We start from the raw sequence: 21,891 nt of genomic DNA, 5'->3' as shown, positions 1-21,891 counted from the left end.
GAGTGTGTCTGCTCCAGAACGCTCCCTTGATCAGTGCACATCTGCGGCGTGAAATGAAATCCTCTTCTGTTCTCCTCCCTTTTCTCTCCAATTTATACTAATACCATCTATGGCGTGGAGTTCTAGGTTTTGTGTCCATTTTTCAGATAAAGACTGCATCGTGCATGTTCTAGTAGTGATTGAGATTAGAAGAGTTTGACAAATTTACCGTAGTTTAACGCGTGGCGTCCTGCTTTTTTGTGTGTTTTTGTTAAACAAATTGATTATTAACGGCTTGATGAATTTGTGCTGTAGACGCTAATTAGCCATGATGGGTTGCCAGGTAACCGCAGCACCATCGCTGTAGTGCTCATTACTCACCATTGCTTAAAAATCAGTAAAAACAGAGTAACCTATTAATGTTGTTTATTTTGTGTATTTCTAAGTATTTTCAGCAAGACAAGGTCCAGACCTTCATCAGGTCCTGTGACATGTGATGCAGTAATTGGTTAAAATGCTCTTTGCACCTTGATCAGGTGAATCTGATTTTCTTAAAGGTTGCGGGTGAATGTGGTGCTTGTGTAGTCAGGACATCAAGAGTCTGCTTGTACCTTTTAGTGAAAGACACACACATTCCACAACCATATGATTAAGGGCTGTCAAACGATTAAGCGCATCCAGAATAAATGTTTACGTTTACATCATGTATGTCTGTGTACTGTGCATTTTAATTTTGTATTTTAAACACTCTTTAAACACTCTCATTTTTAAGAAAAATATAAAAATGTAAACAACGTTTATATATAAATTTATTTATTGGTTAATATAAAATAAACATTTAAATATTTCCGAAATATTAATAAACATGCATGTTCATGTATACAAAATTAATATGCACAGTACACAGATATGTATTATGTAAACACAAACTTTTATTTTGGATGCCATTAATTGTGATTCATTATTGGACGGCCTTAATATGATTAATGTATTTCCACATACGCAAATCTTTAAAAGTAATTTTCTGCTCTGTGTGTACTATAGTGCTATCAAACACAAATACTACAGAAAATACTGTTATTCACCTGTAATATAGAGTATGAAAAAGTATTTGACAAAATGCAATCTAGGCAAAGCCTGTTAGTCATACAAAAGCAGCATAATTTCAGTCCATATGACTAGTGTGCTGTATTCCAGAGTCACATGATGAATTTTGTGTGAGAAAATGCCAAAATGGAAGTCATATGTATAGAAAATAGTTAGTTACCTCTTTGTCTTGTTTTTCCACATAAATGTGTTTAGAATTGTGTTTGATTTGCTGAAGTACCATGAAGCAATGACATGAGAAACTCGAGGACAGGAATTGCTAAGTTACTTTAAGATTTTAACGTTGTTGAACATATTTTCGACTTGAATGTTTTTGTCTGTTCGTTTTTTCCGTTCTTGTGTGTTCCAATACATGTGTAAACCATGTATGCCAAGAAAATAAGCCGTAAAAGCATTTTTGTACATTATGCTCTTTTCCACCTAATTTTCTTCATAAACTCATTCCCCTGTGTTCTAGCCTCGAGCTGGGTTCAGTACACATTTTGCATTTATTCCAAAATGAGTGATTCATATTTCAAGTCACCGGTTTTGGAGTAACCTGCACAGATTTTTCTCCCGTAAAACTGTCGCCACTGGCTCTGCTTTTGCTGCTCCGGTCGTGCAGTTAGGAGTTGAAACATGCCAAGCGCCCGCGTCATTTTCCCACCCTGATCTCCCAACATCTGGAGCTGCTTACAGAAGAACTGACAGCCCTTTCTGGAAATATGTACCCACACCCATTGCATAACATCTCACGATCTCTCTCGCACACACATTCATTCCTTTGTACTTGTTTTTAGCCAGTTTGTTTTCGCTCTTTTTCTGATTTCTCCTCGTTTTCTTAGTCATGCGATGACTCCAGAATTCCACCATGGATTCATAGCAGTATTTGTTGGCTCCCCTTGCCTGGCTCCCATTCTACTTATGTCATAGGGTGGCGCACATGGAGTCTACTCACATTTTAGTGCTTGTTTGTGGGGAAAATTTGGAATTCTGTTGAAGAGATTTAAATTCGGTAGAATGTGAAACACATCTGCGACTACTGCACTACTCTTGCCAGCTGAAGGCATTGTAAATACACAAGAGAGTGAGGATATTTTGGAATGTGGGAGTCTAAATTCTGGAGTGTAGCATTTTCCTTTTGGAATTTTGTGGGTGCAGTTATTGCTCATATGGACCAAAACTGCTATTGCTTTGACTTGTTACTGACTAGTTACTCACCCTGGTGTTGTTCCAAACCTGTATACATTTCTTTGTTCTGATGAACCGAGAGAAAGATATTTGTAAGAATGCTTGCAACCAAACAGTTTTTGGCCACCATTGACTACCATATTAGGAAAACATACAGTGGTAGTCAAAAGTGCCCCAGAACTGTTTGCTTTTCTACATTCTTCAAAATGTATTTTATGTTCAACAGAACAAAGACATTTTTTCCTACTATGGTAGTCAATGGTGACCAATAACTGTTTGGTTACGAGCATTCTTCCAAAGCATTCTTCCTTAAGGATACTGAAGTCATTTAATATTAAAACAGCAACATTTTTTTGCTAGGAGACATGCTTGGACTTGACAGTTGTTTTCAAAGATCCAGTTGTTATCAACTGGGTGATTTTAAATTGAAGAATGTAATTATATTTGGATGGCAGCAGAAAACCAGATCAACTATTGTGCAAAATTTGTCATTATGTACAAACAAGATAAATAGTTTAATGTCAGCCTGTTTGTTAAAAAAAAAAAACTAAACGTGCAAGAGTTTACAAGCATGCTAAATCAGTGACTAAAACATAAAGAAAGCCTATTTTTTTTCTTAACTCTTAAAAATAAATAGTCACAAGTATCTCAAAGTTATGAGTTGCTATCATGTCTGTTCTAATGAAGCAATTCTGTGATCAAGTGTTTATACTGTAAACTGGCCTGTAATTGTAGCTGTTGAGCGACAGGGTGTTGTTTAAGTTTGAACCGTTGTCTTTTTATGTAGAAACGTTTTATCAAGTCACACCTACTGTACTGAGTGTGCAAAAGCCAATGGCATGCTTCTCTTGAATGTTTAAAGAACAAGATCGACACAAATGCATTAGTATCCAAGGTCCTACAAATCACTGGCTTCCATGTTTGCTATAGTTAAACATTAGTTGTGTAAAACGATCCTCGGCTCTTTTGTTAACGTCAGACGCCCCTTCTCCTGTTTTGGCGGGAAGAATGGTCGTGATGTGGTCAGTGAGGAAACAAGTTTATTATCAGACTTTCCAGACCCCCTTTATCAGTACTAACACCCCCCCCACACGTGACTCGCTGTTATAGTGAGCGTTATTTACGAGTACGCAACGTTATCACAAACCGTGGCCACCCTCGTGCACTGTGAAAAGGTCTGGTCACTCGTGTGAGCGCCACAGCGGAAATCTGCTGACTGACAGTAATGTGCCGCGAGTCATGATGATTGGGGCCGTAGGCTTCCTCTGCGTGAGACCAGGCCCACGGTCCACAAGTGCAGGACAGACTTCACTCAGAGGTTTATTTGTGTAGAGTTCACAGGACTTTGATATCTCTGTTATGAATTTTTAAAACCCTCTTCTTGGCCAGTCTTTTTGTTTGTTACAACCAAGCCCAGGAAGTTTCTGAAGGTCATTTGTGTTGTTTCCGGGTCCAAGACGCTATTCAGTTCAAGTGAGGCCACTATTTACGTTTACGAGCACCGTTTACTCGTATCACACATTTAAGCAAGACTCTGTGTACACTACAGTCTCCGAGATCACAGATTTTTCAACATTAATATTTTAATGATTCGTTCAAAAATGTCTGGTCATCCTTTATTTCTAAAAGAATTCACACAAATGATTTGTTTACTAATCAGACATCCGTATAAAAATAGACCCGGTGAAACCATGCATGGAATATTTTTATGCTCTACTTTTCTTCAATGACTCTAGTTCAACAATGTTCTGTCTCCAAACAATACAAAACTATTTTAGGCACACTATATTCATACTTTAAAACACAGCAGTTCTTTTCTATTCTTTACCTCACCCTCCTTTGCTTTTCACTTTCTGCCTCATGTCTGGCTATTGCTAGTCATGTGACTCTAAGGGGCGGGGCTTCCCTCCCTCCCTCTCTGCACATCTAACTCTTTGTTCTCCAGACGACGCCCACATCATGTCTGCAGTGGATCTGCTATGGCTTTACAGTCAGCACACATTTGGCCCTACACACACGTTTATGCTTTCACAAAATGCTTACAACTGCAGCAAGTGCCAAAATTGAGGTGCTTTTAATTGGGATGCAAAGAAATGTTACGGTTTTTATTTCCAATCGATTTCTGATATTAAAGTCTTTGATACACTTTAACACTTCTATTATAAACGAATGTGTTTGTATTGTCAAGGTCGTTTATATTTGCATGCGTGCAGGTGCACACGTTCTTTGTTATCGTCACTCAGCTGGCTTTGTGTTACCCACGCAACGATCACCGCAGGCTTGATTTCCTGTGTTTTCATTTTGGCCCTCCGCCTTGTTCTGTCATTTCCTGAAAAGGCTGGGCGAGGGTGCGCTTCTACGCGTGCACGTCTGTGAGCAAGGACTTCGTCAGGAAGGCGGTGATCTAGAAAAAAATCGGGTGAAATTTAAAAACACTAAAATGACAATCGTATGCTTTTTCCGGTTATGTGTTATATCGGTGCTGCTTCACATCACCAAGTCCCCAGGGAGTCATACTCATCCTCTGTAGTGTTTTCTGACCTTGGATTGGGCAGTCCCTGTCCTTCAGTATGTATCCACTCATGTTGGTTTGTGATTGTGTTCTAGCTTGATAATATTAGTCTCAATCATGGTTCGGTCTTTGCAGAGGTCACAGTGTTCAGGAATCAGCTAAGAACACTTCAAGGGTTTGTGTATGTCTCTGCATTTGTGAATCCGCCGTGTCTTTTTCTTTACTTGGGTACAATTCTGACCTCTCAGGTGGATCTTGCTTGCAAGCTCTGTTATGGTTTGCAATTTGTCATAAGGTTGAAAAGGAGGTGAGTCACCACCAGGCCCAGACATGCAGATTATATTCCACATTATCTGTGCTTTTTTTGTCTTGTAAAAACAAACAAGCAATGGTTGGGATATGTGAATACCTGAAGCCAATGTTTTTTCTCTACTTCAAGGTTCATGGCATCTTAAATGTGTTATTGATGTAGTAGATGTTAATGTAGTAGCAATACTAATATAGGTGAGTGCTGGATCTAGAGGAACTTTTGTTTGGATGAATCTTAACAAAATAATGTGAGACATCATTTTGTTTCAGTTTTTTGATAACTTTCTGGCTTTTTCTTATGGTGGCTCTCGTGGCATTTATGTAAAGGAATTATTTGCCATGTTTGGACTGTTTGTATATGCATGACTTTGTGTTTGTAGAGTAGGGGTGTGACAAGACGCTTATCCCACGAGGCGAGACACAAGATTTTTAGACTTTTTTAAAGAAATCCTCAATGATGAAATACAAAGGGAAAAATAGTATTTTATTCATCTGAAAAACAAGAAATGCAAAGAATGCAGGCATTATAAAATCAACTTGTACTTTATGAAACCGTTTAAACTTCTTATATTCTTATATTATGCAGTATTGAACAATATGTAAACACTGCTAAATGTTTTGTCACAAACTCCACTGACAGGCATGTAATTGTACAAAAATTATGCTTTGTTTTCTTAACAGGCGCAGCTTTTAGTAAAAAACAGTTTTCTCTAAATGCTTTTATCCCACTGTAGCGCTGCACAATTCTGGATAAATTGAGAATCACGTTCTCTTGATTCAAATAGAGATCGATTCTTTAAAGATTCTGAATGAAAATAAGTTCAATATCATTTGCTAGAAGTTCTGACAAAGTTTTTTTAGGTAAGCAACATTTAGGATTTTGTTTCAAAATGATTACATATTTCATATCGCCATGGCGATGAAAAAACAATTAATTATTCAAATGCAAAAGTTAAACTTTCTAAAAAGTGTCAATTATTTACTTGTTTATGAAATATTTCTAGAGTAATACAAATCTGGAGCCCAGCACTCCATCACCCCAATTGCGTGAGGATATTGTGTTCTCGCGAGACGCATCACGAGAACTCATCACACCCCTTATCATCAGTTAGTTTCCTGGTAAACTGTTGCAATCTTGTATGAGAAATGGTTGTGTACAATTTGTCAATGTTAGATATGTTAACAATACTAAAACAAGCTAATTTAGGATATAACATATGATTTGTAAATTTTGTAAGCCCCTTGGTTTACTGGATTGTTAGGAATTACATGTTTTAATGCGTCTGTGTTGAACATAGGTTTTAGGTCTTTTATATTATACTCTCATTTGTTGTAGCATTATCTTGTTTGCATGTGTGTGCACTTTATGTACTAGTCTTTAGCTTGCACACACAAAGGCCATGTGGGCATTATTCATTATAGTGGAAATGACTCCGTCTTTGACACATTACTCTAACTTGAAGAATAATTCCTATAGAGGTATCCGATCTTACTGGCTTATGTAAATGTCCTATACTCGGGCCAACCCAGAAGCGTGTGACCTCCCCTTGTTCTTCACATCCAGTCTTTTTCCTCATGTGGCGAGTGTTTCGCGGCCACTTCCTGTTTGTTTTCAGCTTCCTTTGAGGACAACGTTCAGGGGAACAACTTCGGTTCTCTCATCTGCACTCGTTTAACATCTGTTTGTATCACAACAACTCACTCACTGCTTTTAATTCAATTTTTCCTCTTACAAACACAGCCCTGGCTGTTTTGAAGCCTAGCATCTTTTTTTAAGTGGTATTTTTGGACATCATATCACATGCACGCTCACTGTCATCTATTACTTGGCGGTTATCTGTGTGCACTTGAAAAGCAGCGATCATATTCTGGTGGCTACACGCATACATGCACTATACAAAATGTACTCATGTTCACACGCTGCCTCTTGAGGCCAACAGTGGGAACTACTGCAAGTGTTTGCCCCTCCCCCACACCATGTGGGGGGAAATGAAAGCCTTCTTAAAAAGGTTGGCGAAGGGATGCAAGAAACACTCGCATGTACTGGCAAAAGGGAAAAAGGGGATTTCCAGTAAACAGGAAGAATGATGGTGAAAATCTGTAGTCTTGTTCTACAGAAACACTGCTTGTTTATGTTCCAGTGTAGGAAAGCATTTTTCTTTCTTTGTCTGCCTCATAGGGATTTATTTACATACTTTTACATACAAACAATTTATTGTATATTATGTATTTAAACAAAACAAAAACAAAAATGTAAGTTCACATGTAAAGTCCATAGATCTGACTAATGTCTTTCTTTATGTTCATATGTGTCATCGCACAGTTTGTGTGTGCGTGTGTGTAGGCATAGATGTATCACCCCACCATCACAGATTGCTGGTTTTTATCTACAACGATTATGTCCCAGACTCTTGGTAATTTTTTGAGCATTCCCACAGAATGGTGGGTGATGTACATACAGTTGCCTGGTTAAAGTCCAATAGCCACGTTCTTCAGTTAAAAGGACAGTTTCGGCCAAAAAGGACAATTTGTCATGTTCTATCTTTGCTCCAAATCTGTGTAGATTTCTTTGTTCTGATGAACACCAAAAAATATATTTGGAAGATGGCTTGAAACCAAACCGTTCTTGGCCACCATTGACTGCCATAGTAAGTCAAATTGCTTTGTCTGTTGAACACAAAAGATATTTTGAAGATTTGTTGCAAAGCAAACAGTTCTGGGACACATGAGTACCAATGTACTTTTTCGTACTATGGTAGTCAATGATGGACAAGAACTGTTTGGTTACATACATTTGTCTTAATATTTTCTCTTTGTTCTTTAGAACAAAGAAATGAAAGTAAATGATGACATCGTTTTTATTTTTGGGTGACCTTAACTAAAATAATGATTCTCATTAAAACTCAGTTAGTTTAATATTGACTTTGTATCTAAAAACCGGTTCTTTTGATATCCCTAATAAAAATTGGGTGAATAAATATTAATTCTTGTTAAAAAAACACAAAGGAATGTTCATGTTCAACTTTCTCCAAAGCAGATGAGTACGTAATTCCATTCCTCCTCGCTTCACTCTTCATTGTTTCTTTTCCGTCATCACTTCACTTTTGTGTGTAAGTGTCTCGCTCTCTCTGATTCAGGGAAATCTTGACTCATGTACTTGTTGTTCAGCTGAACAAGACGCTGTCGTTGTTTTTTCTGTGTTTTGCAATCTTTTATTAATTTCAGTGAGCACAAGTGAGCTTGTGCAAGAATGTACTGGGTGTAATGTAAAGAGGTCAGAGGTCAATTCATTTTATCGTCAGCATATCATATGGGATAATTATGCGAACTAGACTCGATTAAAGATTCACGAGGGCGAATCGAATTGATTCTTGGGAAAGTCCTGTTGAAGGCAGCCTGTGACGAGTGGCTTGTGAAAGTCTCACATGCACATAAACAGCTTAAGGAAGTTTTGATGAAACTGGTTTTGTTGACTTCCTGTCAGTTTTTCGGTTTTTATTTCTTGCTTCCATATTCTGCAACACGCATGCGATGGCAGGTGGTGTATAGAGTTTATAACTACAGCAAGTTCCATTGTAGATGGCTTCATTGATTGTAAAGGGACATCGCTAGTGTTTTGGTGTAGACCAAAGTGAAGTTGATATGTAACCATTGCTTTTCTGTTTCTCAGATGGAGAAGAGCGGAAGGCCGTTATGCGGTGGACCGGGCCGCTATCATCAGTCGCTGGAATTGGCTACAGGCACAAGTCTCGGACCTGGAGTACCGTATACGGCAACAGACAGACATCTACAGACAGATCCGCTCCAGCAAGGTATCATTAAATACGGGTTCTTTTCTGTGCATCATATGCTTTTCATGCAGAAACACCTGATGTTTTGGCAACATTACATGGTGTTAAACTTAATGCACAGTACGTCCTGAATGATTGACTTTTGTAAAAATATTTCATGTTGAACGTCCAAATAAAAGTTTTTCATGCGGTTTATTTGTTGAATCACAGATTATGTGGTTTAGGTTTAAGCAAGCAGAGGTGGCTCCTGCCTCTGGTAACTTGGCAACACAGGTGCTTGCTGATGTCCCCTTGGTGAACTGCTCTTGTGGGATCATCGTTTCATGTTTTGCTAGCTCAGTTTTGGGGGTTTTAAAGTGCTCTTGCTCATTTTCCCGTACTAATGATTTGGGAAATCCCAATTTGCTTTTTCGGCCATTATTTGCAGTGGCTGCTCTCTGAAATAATCCAATCAAATCCATACATAATTAAAGATTCAGATGTATAGGAAATCTGGATATTGTATTACTTGAAAGCGAAGTTAAAATATGGAAATGTGGACGATGTGAATAACCAGTGTGAGTGTTTTTTTATGGTGTTTATGGCTTTGTTTTACTGATTTGTCGACAGCAGATACAATAAAATGACGACAATATCTCTTATCACTGTTATTTCTTCTGTGACAGTATATCACAAAACAAAACATAGTTACGGCCCTAGATTTTCTTTCAAATCTGTTGATAAGGCTTTATTTTGTTTGTTTATAGTTATTTGATTTAGCAGGCACTGTTATATGGAAATGTTAATTGTAGAAAAGCAAAATATTAGACTTCGCAAAACTGAAACAATCCACATTACGTTCAATTAACATTTCCACATCAGAGTTAATGTTTGCTAAAGTCCTCAGCATTGGCACACAACCATTAAAACTGCAGATTTTGTTGTTGGTTAGTGCAGATCAACTCATGTTCTGCTGTTTCTGCAGTTTAATGTGATGAACTTGGGTTTTTTACTGGCTTGCGAAAGCCAAAGGAGGTGCAGAAAGTTGTTACAGGGAAAGCAAACCACCTCCTGTCAGACATTGGACTATATCACTTGTACTTTAGGTTATGTTTTGGCGGCTAAATGTGTGCATGTTTTTTAACAGGGATCCGTCCAACTGGGGGAGAGCTCAATGTGCCAGTCTGTACAGGAGGACAGCGGTGGCTCCAGAACAGAGACCATTACCTGCCCTGTCTCACGTGTAAGACCAGAGACACGGACATTTAATAGCGACTAACTCACACACAGATAAAAAGGCTCCAAACTAAGTTAGTTATTGGTTGCAGTTAAACTACACAAACAAATAAAAGTCTCATTTAAGTGAAAGTTCAGTATGATGCAGGCCTACACACTCGGACCAAGAGAATGCTGGGATTGTTGGGAGAAGGAGAGAAAGGATTGAGGCGAAGGCTTCCAAACACTTGATCTCTTTGTTTCTCTCATGCAAAGTGCTGCTGACCTTTTTATTCATTCAGTGTAGTGAAGAAATGAAGCAGGGACCATTCAGCTCTCTGGGCCAAACCAACTCTGGGAGAAAATTGGTGGGTTTTCTTTCCAACATTTTTTCTTTTCTGTTTAGGATCATGATACTGTTGGAGTGGAGGGATCTGTGTCGTCCCATGGTATCGCCAAGGAAACAGGCTTGAGGAAAAGCTGTACACCTGGCAGACAGGTCAATGGTGTCATCAACAGGTATGACGCGCTCTGAAGACACTGTTTTTGTGTAATGCTAAAACAATGATGGATATAGAAAAAGGGCCTTATAGATTTTCAAGAAATGTATTCCGTGTAGCTTGTTGCCCAAGATACATTAAATATGATCAGTTCTCTTTTATCATCCTAACATCGTTCTTCACTCTCTCCTCATTCAGTTTACGGCCTGGTTCCCCCGACAGCTCGGACCCTAGACGAGCATCTCCGCTCCGGGGCTCAGCAGAAGCAGACAGACTCTTTGGCTCCCCCTGCACTTGCCAGTACGTGTGTGGCTGCACGCACGCGCCCACTTCTCTCCTGCAGGAAACGCCGCGTACTGCGACCCGGCTCGCTCACCAGCCTCAGTCGTAAGGTAAGAGAGATATTTGCTCCAGCAGGTTTTCAGAACCTGTTGACATCGTTCTAGTCTTTAAATAAAAAGCAATGGATCGTACTAGAAGATATTTTAGAGGGGTATTCCGCAAGATTACAGAATAAAAATTGTAAGTACTGCAAATTGCCTTCAGAGCCTAAAGCCATTCAGTGTTAACTGTAAAAGTTCGACTGATTATACAGTGAGCTCGCGAGAGTCCCAGATGGTTTCTTGCAAAGGTTACAGATTAAATAGGGGTGACCCAGAAACTGCAGTTTGACAGCGATCACAGTTCTGCTCCTCAATCTATCTTGCTCTAGGCCTCTATTACTGTAATGCATTTCTGCTTTTATATAAGCCAATAGCGGCATTTGCATTTATGAATTTGGCAGACACATTTCTCCAAAGTGACTTACAAAGTGTACGTTTCATCAATATTTGTTTTCCCTGGGAATCTAATCCATAATCGCAATGACATACAGGAACGTAAGGAGCTCCATCACGAACAGTGCTCAGATTTTATTCAGAGATGAAAGTCTTGAAGTCTTGATAACATCATTCAAGTACCAACACAGAATTCACTCGTGGCAGGTTTCAGACATTACGTGCTTACTGATTTGTAATGCAGTCTCGCAGGTATATTCAGCACACCGTATGAATTCTGCCCCAGTTACAGGCTGAAATGGTTTTCACAATTTCCACCATGATGATTAAACACAGAGCAGATTAGCTCAATTTTATCCTGGTGCTGTTAAAACAGAGGTGGATTAGGTCAAAGATAATATAACATGGCATTTGCGTCTGTAATAGAGCCTGTCTCGAATTGAAATGGTATTTAATTGGCAAATATTGTAGGCTTAGGCTTGATTTTTGTCCTTCAGGATTTGATTGTGGAAGTCAGGCTGTAATATCAGCAAGGCAAGCGAATTCATTTTGACTGCATAGCGTTTGTGACCTGAATGATACTTGACAAAGTTGTGGTTCAACAAGTGGCACCAAGTAGTTGAAGGAGCGTCAAGTTATATCTTGAGTAGAGTTGACTATTTTAACTGGTCGGTTAGCAACCATCCAGAACTCAACAGACACAATGCAAGAACCCTGCAGAAAACCCTAACAACTGAAAAGCAATGTCCTGGCAAACACCCAGAACCCATTGATCTCTTAGCGGTGAGTTTTTGTCACCAGTCTCCATTAACTTTAGTGAAAAAAGCTGTTGTCAATATAGCTCTTTATGAACGTTAAATAAGCGTGTGTTAGATTGTAAGTTACCAGAAATGTTTAAAATGGCTCATTACTTTGAATTTTACCCTGAATAGTAATAGCCTTTTTACCCTTTTTTTATTGTTGTCATCTAAAAAAATCATTTTTTCTAATTGGAGATGTTTTCCGTGTGATTTCAGAGATGATCTTGTACAAACTGTCCTCCTGGTGTTAAGCACTCTTGTTTGAATTGGCTTGGAAAAAACGGGCACGGTTGCCAATAGCAACCTGCTCCTTCTTTCTCTCCGGTGCTTTGCTCTGGGTTAATGACACGAGCACATGAGCGCTATGGAACTTGCCACATGCAAAACTGGGTCATCAGTCCAGGATGAGCGTGTTTTCATTTTTGCAATGGTTTGCGCATCAGGTTGGAAGAGAGAGATCCAGAATGAAAATATATCAGTAATTGAAAACAAAGGGAAAGAATGGGGTTCAGATTTTTGAGGCTGATGCTCCAGAAATTCTAGCCATAAAAGGATCCGAGTGGAAGGCGCTTGAAAGAGTGAATTTTTTTTAAAGCGCAACAGAAAGAATATTTGATGAGCGTGGTTGCTTTTCTATTTGATTTCTCAGTTTTGATCACAAAGATAAATATTTAAAGGCGGTAGGGTCACAGGCATTGGCCGCAACAGGAATTCCCTCCCCGAAGTCACTCAATATTTGGGTGTCTGGATGCAGAAATAACGGTTAAAAATCAACACACACATTTTTATTTGAAGTCGTGTTTTATACCTTGTACTGTTTGTCATGCGAGTTTCATAATTTTTTGAAGGTGTCTGTGGGAATCTCATCTGCTTCTCTGCATAACAAATGTTACCATCTGGACGCAGCTATTTATTTTGGGACGTTCTGACGTTTCATTTTCTTTTGCACAGGCTCAGAGGTCGATGGCTCCTCGCTGTGGCTGTGAGCTGAACGCTCAGTGTGTGATGTGCAGTGGACGTACACTCGTTCCTGCTGAAACCCAACATCAGCTCCCCCTGCTGGACAGACTGGCACAGTTCGACCCCTGCATTCACCCTATACTCTCCTTTTCAGACGGTAATGTCCCTCCCCTTTGTTTATCCCAGTCCCAAGCACAAACACAAAAGCAGATTCAGTATCACATGTGACTAGCACAGACATGCATTGATGTTTCCTTCCGTACGTTGTCAGTTCAGGAATTTCAATGTTTTCCACCCTTGCAAAACATGTAGGTGTTAATTATTTCAGATCTGGTTATCGCGCCTCTTAAAATAACCTGCACGATGTTCTCGGTTTGGAGCGGGTTAGAAGTGCTGTAGACATCTGGTGATCTTGGAACAGCATTTGATTTTCACTTGCATTAAAATTTAATAACAGGGAATTTGAGGAGCTGATCTGAGATCAGCACTCTTTCCCAGTGCTGATTCAGACAAGGAGGTCAGGCATTTGTCAGTCTGACCTTTGCTGTGATAACCATTTTAAAGAGCAGTGCAATCTGACTCTGAGCGAGCTTGCCAGCAGTGGCTCGCGTTATCAGACACGGTAACCGACATGGATGGCGTTTTCCCTCGTTTACATGAGCTAATCTAGCACCCATTGTGCAAGTGAATGATGGGCGTGGAACGTGGTGACGCCACCTGTGAAACTTGAGTAGAATTCAAAAGGAAGAAGAACTTAAGGTTTGATAAATAGAGTGAAGCTCTTACTCCCCCTGCTGGAGAATTGCTGATCATGTTTGTGTCTTTACTCCTGACAATTGAGTCATTAAAGGGGGATTGCAGAGCACTAGGTCAGCCTTTGTTATTAGTACAGTAAGCTAAGAAAACATGACCCTAGTTCAAGTTAAACCAAGATAACATCTATTCTTTTAATATACTGTCAAATAATATTGTACTTGTGATAACATGTATAAAAATGTAAAAAAACATGTAACATTTCTTGATCATTCCCCCATGTTTCTCCCATATTTCAGAATATTTAGTGTTAAAGGGGTCATATGGTGCGAATACACGTTTTTCTGTGTCTTTGGTGTGTTATAAGTTGTCCGTGCATGTTTTAGACATGAACAGTTGCTCAAATTTAAGTGTCGAACAAAAGATGCATTCTATCTAAAAGCTAATGCTCAACCAGACCTGCCTGAACCGCCTCGTGTAACCACACCCCCACCAATCTACATCATTAAGGTGGGAGCCTGATCTTCCAAATATGGTAAGAGGCGTTACATTTCCGTCACAGGCTTTCAGTATTCGACCAAACACTACGCACTGGTTAACTGGCCAATCATAGCACACTTGCTTTTCAGAGCAATTCTGTGCGTTTCAGAGAGGTGGGGCAGAGAGGGTGGGGCAGAGGGGACATGCAGGGTTTTTTTAACCTTAAAGGATGTTAGATGTTACAGTACAAATTACATTACATCTAAAACAAACGATAATATTAGTTTTTTCTGTGTCATATGACCCCTTTAAACCTTAAAATGTTATCAGTGTGAATAAGAGGGTATAAGAGTGAACCAATGGAAATGAAGTGGGTTCATTAAGTTTTTCGACAATTTACAGGTTCTTATATTTCAGATGTGATGATGAATCTCCATATGCAACGTGTGCTGAAGGGACACTGGCAGAGTCGTCCTCTGGAGAAGATCAAACCCCTCAAGAAGATCTCGCTTAAGCACAAGCTGTGCATGAGCAGCCGCGTCTCTGATCCGAAACACAAGCTTTCCAACTCTCTGCTCTCCACAGTCCGTAAGTGTGAAAACACATGTGTATCAGCCCTTACCTTTTGTTTGACCGATGCTTTGTTTTACCTAAAGCTATTCTGAAGAAATCTGTCATATTTTCACACAGAGAATTTGCTAAATGTTTAAAACATCCACGCCCTGCAGCCTGTGTGTTGTAAGTGTCAGGAGCTGGGTTTTTTTAATGGAGGCAAACCCTCGCACATTAAGCGAGTCTAAATCTGGCTGTAGATATGAGTGTGCCTTCAGGCCTTTAAAGTGACCTGTGAGTGTCTGGCCGTCATTAGCTTCTCTCTGGCAGATGATCTGCTGTGACTCAGCATTTACTTTCAGCATCAGACAATCCAGCCACAGTTACTGACTCGTATTTATATCTTCATATCCTGGTTATGAATTATTGAGCTCTGAAAACCCTCCAGCTGGAGTGCTGTGATTCATGCTGGTTTTGTGAATGAATCTTGTGCAACAAAGGAATTTTTATGTTTTCGCTATTCATTGTATTATCTGCTGTGAATAATCGTTTGGATTATACTTGAATTGAACTACCTCTCAATTGCAAAACTATTCTGTGAATTATGTATATTTCATTAATTGGGCCATTATCAAAATCTCACTTTACAATAATACCTCCATATAAAGTCTATCCAGGGTGCGTTTCTTTATTGTAATATTTAAAATGAGTTTGAAACGTGCCATAAGCATCCTGTTCTTATTCTCCAATCATAACTGTTGCTTAAAGGTATGAGTTATAGTACGAAATGGGTCAAATGATAAAACAATTGCTCCAGATGGACCTTGCCAAAGGTAACATCTACAATCTTTTCTAACATTCTCTGTGTTAGGCCGGAAGACCTATCGTTTCATACAGTCATGTGACCGCAATAATATTGAGACAATTTTGCTATTGCGTCAACACGATATCGATATTATTGTTACATCCCTACTAACCTAACAAGAATAAGTGGGTAACACAATAAATAAAACTTCAATGATTTCTGTGCTTGTTAACTTCTTATCCTCATGTGTGTGGTATCAGGTTTGTCACATCTCAAGATGCGCTCGGAGAAGGTTTCCAGACAGCAGTCAGATATCCCATCCAGCGCCAGTAAACTTGACCCTCGGCAGCATTTCCGGCAGAGCAGTTCATTCGACAGGAGCCACAGCCGCAAGAGACCCCGTGAGCCCTCGCTGGAGCGTGTGGAGAGTGCGTTATTAAACCTCATTCTTTTCATTGTGTCACAGGCTCATCTGGTCTTCTAAGATATAGTCTCACATCATGGTCTCTGTTTGAATCTAGATACTCCCAAGTTGTACATGGAGATGGGAAGCCCCAGTCCTTCTCTATCTGCTCTGAATACACCCTCCCACAGCCCCCTGACCAGACAACTGTCGATTTCGGAGAGCTCCACACCCCTCCATCTCGGCGGCAATGTTGCAGTAAGAAACTTTTGACAACTTGCTTTTTTCAGAGATGTGTTTTTTCCTGTATAAATACAGATTTCCGTATTTTTTGACCACGCTGGGATCACCCACATATTGCATAAGTTAGATTCATTTATGGCGGGATTGGGGTTTTGGGGATGTGCGCGTGGTAATCATACAACTGGCCAACAGGATCCTTTCTACGCTCTCTACGTCATGCACACGCTTGTTTGTAAATGCAGAACGACTGCTTCTTTTAGAAGAACATCATCTTGGGAGTTATCTTTGTTTCCAGAGAGTCCAAACAGACTAATAGAAGCCAAACACGGCTGTTTAAGTACTCTAAAATGTGTGTGGAGTCAGCTCATTGTCATGTCAAGTGGGGAACTGTACTTTGTAACTTTAACAGAAAATCCTGAGTCTGGAAGTTGAGACGTCTATATGATATGAGTTAACATTAAAACAATATCTATATACAGAGACTAAAACAGGCCATTCTGTGATTTGATGGCTTGAAACTATACAAATGGCAACTATACAAATGGCCGATCTAGTCACTGTAATATAAACGCGTTGAAGTCTCTACTGAAAGCTAGGGATGCACCGATACTACTTTTTCCTTTCCTATCCTATACCTGAATTCTGCGTATCGCCGATACCGGTTCTGATCCGATTCTAGAAATGTTTTTCATGATCAAAGTATACTTGCATATTTTAACTTTTATTGCCAGAGGTGGATAGTTAAGCATGTTTACTTTCAAGTACATTTTAAAATATCTGTACTATATCAGAGTACTTTGGACAAAAAATGCTTTCCTACAGTATGAAGCACATCATACTTATTCCACTACAGTCCATAAATAAATGTTTTTTTTTACATTAAGTATTTTTACTTAAAAGTATGATATTTTAAATGTAATTAAGTGCTGTATTAAACTTAAAAATATGGTCTCATAAAGCACAGATACTTACAAAATGTTTAACAAATAAATCTCTGTTTATTGAACAAAGCTATCACAATATAAAAGTCTCCAAACTAGCTCATGCACATCCTGGACACAAAATGATCCGCTTAATAGATTCGCTTCAGCGTTATTTAAAGTCATGCGCATTGAACGCAGAATGATGCGCTTAATACATTCGCTTGTAGGTTATTTAAAGTCATGCAGATTGGACTCAGAATGATGCGCTTAATGCACCCGCTTCACTCACGAGCATCCCGGATAGTGATGAACCTGATGTCGCGGGGATCTTTGCTTCCTAAGTTCAAAACCGTTATAACACAAAGAGAAGAGATATGTCATGTGTTTAAATCATAGAACATTGAATCCATCCTAAAGTTAAAAGTTATTGTGCATGAATGACGCATAACATAGACCGCTTCCAGTGCTTGAACCTAATAAAATAACAGTCTCCGGCAAAATGCATTTTAAACAAATCCACAGTCTATTATCTATGGATTATGAAAAATATTGAAAACTTTGCAACGAGTTACGTCCTGACTGTTCCCGGACACATGCATGCTGGATAGAGATTGACAGATGACCACACCAGCGGAGATCAGAGTTTTTAAATTATGCTATATTGGTTTATTCCTCGCATAAAGCAATCAAAATACATGACATCGAATACAGTGTATGACAACTTTTATGGTAATTTCCTGATAGTTAGTCCTTTATGAAGCTTTAGATTAACATCCACGGGTATCGCAACGGATCGGACTGAAGAGAACTCGTCAGTCCGATACCCGATCCAGCAAAAAAGACCCGGATCGGCCCCAATTCCGATCCAGAGTATCGGATCGGTGCATCCCTACTGAAAGCATACATTTAAATGAACTTGGACCGGAACATGCATCGTTTGCAAAAGCTGTGGATTAATTTGGATAAAACTCTGTATGAATGACGTAGATCTAGGGGCTATGTATGGAACTCTCTTGAGGCCATAATATTCTTTACTTTTTGAGGGTGTGTGCGGTCTTGCCTCTTTTTGTCCTTGGCTGATTACATATCTGGTTTTTGTTGCACTTCAGTAACGTCTAAACTGAATCCTAAATGTTTCCTCTTTGTCCAAAGTGTCTTATTCATTAGAACTCTAAAACACTGCGAATTGTCCAAAAGCAAGTCATTAATGGTGTGTGTTTGTGAACCTTTCAGACCATCCGTCGGAGGAGAGGAGAAAGCCCCTTTGACATCAATAACATAGTCATCCCCATGTCTGTGGCCGCGACCACCAGAGTGGAGAAGCTGCAGTACAAAGAGATCCTCACCCCGAGGTCAGACACACAAACCATTATTCCACACCTTTGTGCATAGCAAGTTTCATATGCTACTTGATTTTTTTGAAGATGTGATCTTGATCGCTGAACATGTTGCGCCCTCTGCATTGTAGTTGGAGAGAAGTGGATGTTTTTGCAAAACCAATAGCTGAAGAGGAAGAAGTCATGGAGGTACGTACTTTAATGACTGCTTGTTTCAGTCAGTTATTGCAGGGTGTGTTTTTAAGTCTCATGTGTTTACACTACATTTCTCCGGGAGAATTGTTACGCAATTATGGGTGTATGCTCAGTGAGGCTATTTGTAATACCTTGCTGCCCAAAATATGTTTTGAGTTTTGAATTCTCTCTTTCGTAGATTGAGGATCTGTCTGATGTGGCGTTCTCACAGCTTCACCTTGCGTATGAGGATCAGGAACGTTCTCGCTGGAGCTGGACTGCCAGCTCCTTAGCAAAGAGACGGGGCAGCAGGTGGGGAAACAGCTCACACTAACAATGTGCTTCAAAAGCCTTTAACATTTAGGTTAAAAAGAGCAGTTAAGATGAATTAAATGCAATCCAATTTTTTCATCAGGTCTTTCAAGTCTGTGGATGGACGGACTACACCCTTACAGGGTGGCACCAACCCATCCACTCCACAGCCCTCGTCCCCAGACACAGGGCATTTTCACCTGCTGGAGGAGTACAACTCTGTGGTGTCTCCCTCAAGCCCTGTCAGCCCGGAGATGGTGATGCTGTCAGGCCTGTACACGCCCGGCTCCAGAGACTCCAACCGACTGCTGTCCAACGAGGACACGCGCTGCTCCACGCCAGACACTTACGAGGAAATGGTAAGCTCCTGATATACCACTGTTTTTTGTTTTAAAATCGATTTTCTTAGAGTGAACGTATGCGTTAACTTGTCTATTGCATACCTTTACGTACACTCTCGCTGTTGAATAGCAACTCGAGTGCCATCTGCCAATATTCACCTGCTGTTTCTGTATTTCTCACTATGGGTTCCCCTGCCGGTACAGCCATGGGAATGCCGGACCTTTCCCCTGGATGTGGAGCCAGAGCAGGAGTCCGAATTCCATCCCAGTCCATCTGACGAGAGGCCCTGTAGGACCATGCGACGCATTTCCGGCTGCAGGTCGTCCAAATCCGAGTCCGAGGCCGGACCTTCGTCGCCTCTCCCAGATGATGGCGCAAAGCCGAAGCTAACCAATCCACCCAAACCTACTCACCGTTGAAGCCTAGACTCATCTACACACCCCCGACCCCACCGGCTTTCAGAAACTCACGAAACGGCAACGTCGAAGGAAGAAAACCAACAAAACGAATGAAAGTCCCTGTTGTTTGATATTCAAACATCAGTCAAATTCTTTCACGCTTTTTAGTGAATTGTATGGAGATATACATAGAGACCTGTTTTAATTCAATCTTTGGGTTACTGGGAAAAAATATGTTAAAAATTGAAAAGCAAGAGAGAGATTAGCTCGAGGCTTAAGCAGATGCTTAGAATTGTAGTAAGTTGCAAAACAGCACTTCCCCCTTAGCATGATGTCGTACTGAGGGGCACAGCTTGCGTTTCGTGGTACCCTTTCAGAATTCTCCAGTGTTCCACCTAAAATGACTTGCTCAGCTTTGCAGTTTATAATGGAGTGATGAAGTTCAAAAATAAAGTGAATAATAAGAAGAAATTCACGTGAAGATGTAAATGTGAAAGCACTTCATTTTTATTCCCTCCACACCTAAACATTCCTTAACCAAGAACAATTTTCCGCACGTTTAATTTAATGTCTGTGAATTGTGTAAACCCCACAGTTTCAGTTACTGTCCAAATAGGGTCACTACAAGTAGTTTCCCTTTCTATCAGAGAGATTGACAGAGCAGGTGACTACATACACAACTGCCGTGTAGCTCGCACATGCTTTTATTAATGCCACAGTCTGATTGGAGCACTTAATTGGTATCTTGTACCACCACACTATTGCCAGTAACGCTACCGTCCTGCTTAAACATTGGCAACTCTCAATTGAAGCTTAGCCGCTCACTGCAAATCTGTTGCTTAGCACCATGTGCTTTTCCTATAGTGAAATTGGCTCTCTTTTAAAGCACTTGAACGTCCTTTAAGATTGAAGTTGCTAATAGTGTCTGAAGAACTATGCCCGATCAGATTGCAAATTACATTGTTGGCAAAAAATATTCTGTCAATGACGTCCAAGTCAATCACTCCAATATAAACTGACATTAGCTGCCCTGTGACGTTTGTATCCGTCATTTCGATTACACGTTTCCCTTTGCATTGCCTTGTGTGTTAATTGGTCAGGTCTAAATTCCTTGTGGCTATTGAACTTTCTGCAATACCTTCAGCCATCATTGAACCCGTTAACATGGTGTGAACGTTAGCGATATTAAAGTGCTTAAGACAGGCAAGGACTTGGCAAAGTTTCATTCGTTGGCTCCTTTCTTATCTGTTGCTGCGTCGGCTTCAGCTCCATTTTTCCAGTGTGCATTGACGAGGATGGATTTCTGTTAGTTCCCCTAGTCAGTGCGTCACTGCTTGCAACCCCCTTCCTGTTATTTTAACTACTAAGAATGTACAAGTCTAATAGCAGACACCGATTACTTACCGTTTTTATTAGTAGCTTCTCTGTATCTTTGTCGTCACGCGATTCTAGCTCTCATAGCCATTTGTTCTCGTTTAAAGGATGTCATGTTAACCAGAGAATTGTATTCCTTTTATCTCGTTGGAGCGAAACGGAATCGACAGCTTACGAGAGATCTCCTGTTTCATAGATGTGTGGCAAATCGTCAGGGACCATCCACGACTGTCCCATTTCCTGCTGAGAACCCCGCCGCCCCTTTTTCATTCTTAATATCATCAATTATGGTTTTATGTCTCTATGTGGGGCTCTGTGTACTTATCAGGCAAATGTACCATAAGGTTTGACTAGCTTTCAAAAGCCAATATTGTATCGTGTGAGTTATTTTCATACTTTGAATTTCCAATGTGGTGAATGAGGTTTGGGTGAGTCTGGTAATATCCTTTAGCATGTAATAGTTTGTACAAAACGACACAAAAAAAAGTTTATTTTGTACATACCTTGTTTGATTCTTTACTGTGTTTGATGTTCAGGCTGTAGCTGTCCTGATTGTCTAGGGAGAAGACACGTACAAATATTTAACACTTTCTTTATGCAGATGCAAAAAGGAAAAAAGTTTATGGATAATTGGCCAATCTGACATACAGGCAACGTTTGTGCTTCTCAAATTAAAAGTGAATTATATTGTACAATT

The 21,891-nt window shown here is 39.9% G+C and overlaps 1 protein-coding gene across 1 annotated transcript in view; it reads left to right on the top strand.

Annotated features, from left to right (window-relative positions):
- Positions 1–21,891, top strand: part of kansl1b (KAT8 regulatory NSL complex subunit 1b) — a 42,234-nt gene extending 20,343 nt beyond the window's left edge. Inside the window, 14 exon segments of the mRNA XM_056752583.1 lie at positions 8,748–8,889; positions 9,995–10,090; positions 10,469–10,581; positions 10,761–10,791; positions 10,793–10,954; positions 13,090–13,255; positions 14,734–14,919; positions 15,949–16,116; positions 16,210–16,349; positions 18,491–18,609; positions 18,726–18,783; positions 18,968–19,080; positions 19,184–19,439; positions 19,626–21,891. Of these exon segments, the coding sequence (XP_056608561.1) occupies positions 8,748–8,889; positions 9,995–10,090; positions 10,469–10,581; positions 10,761–10,791; positions 10,793–10,954; positions 13,090–13,255; positions 14,734–14,919; positions 15,949–16,116; positions 16,210–16,349; positions 18,491–18,609; positions 18,726–18,783; positions 18,968–19,080; positions 19,184–19,439; positions 19,626–19,841 (1,966 nt within the window). The 3' untranslated portion in view covers positions 19,842–21,891.

Source organism: Triplophysa dalaica, chromosome 7 (assembly GCF_015846415.1).
Source record: "Triplophysa dalaica isolate WHDGS20190420 chromosome 7, ASM1584641v1, whole genome shotgun sequence".
Classification (NCBI taxonomy): domain Eukaryota; kingdom Metazoa; phylum Chordata; class Actinopteri; order Cypriniformes; family Nemacheilidae; genus Triplophysa; species Triplophysa dalaica.
This window is presented reverse-complemented; position numbering and strand designations above follow the sequence as displayed.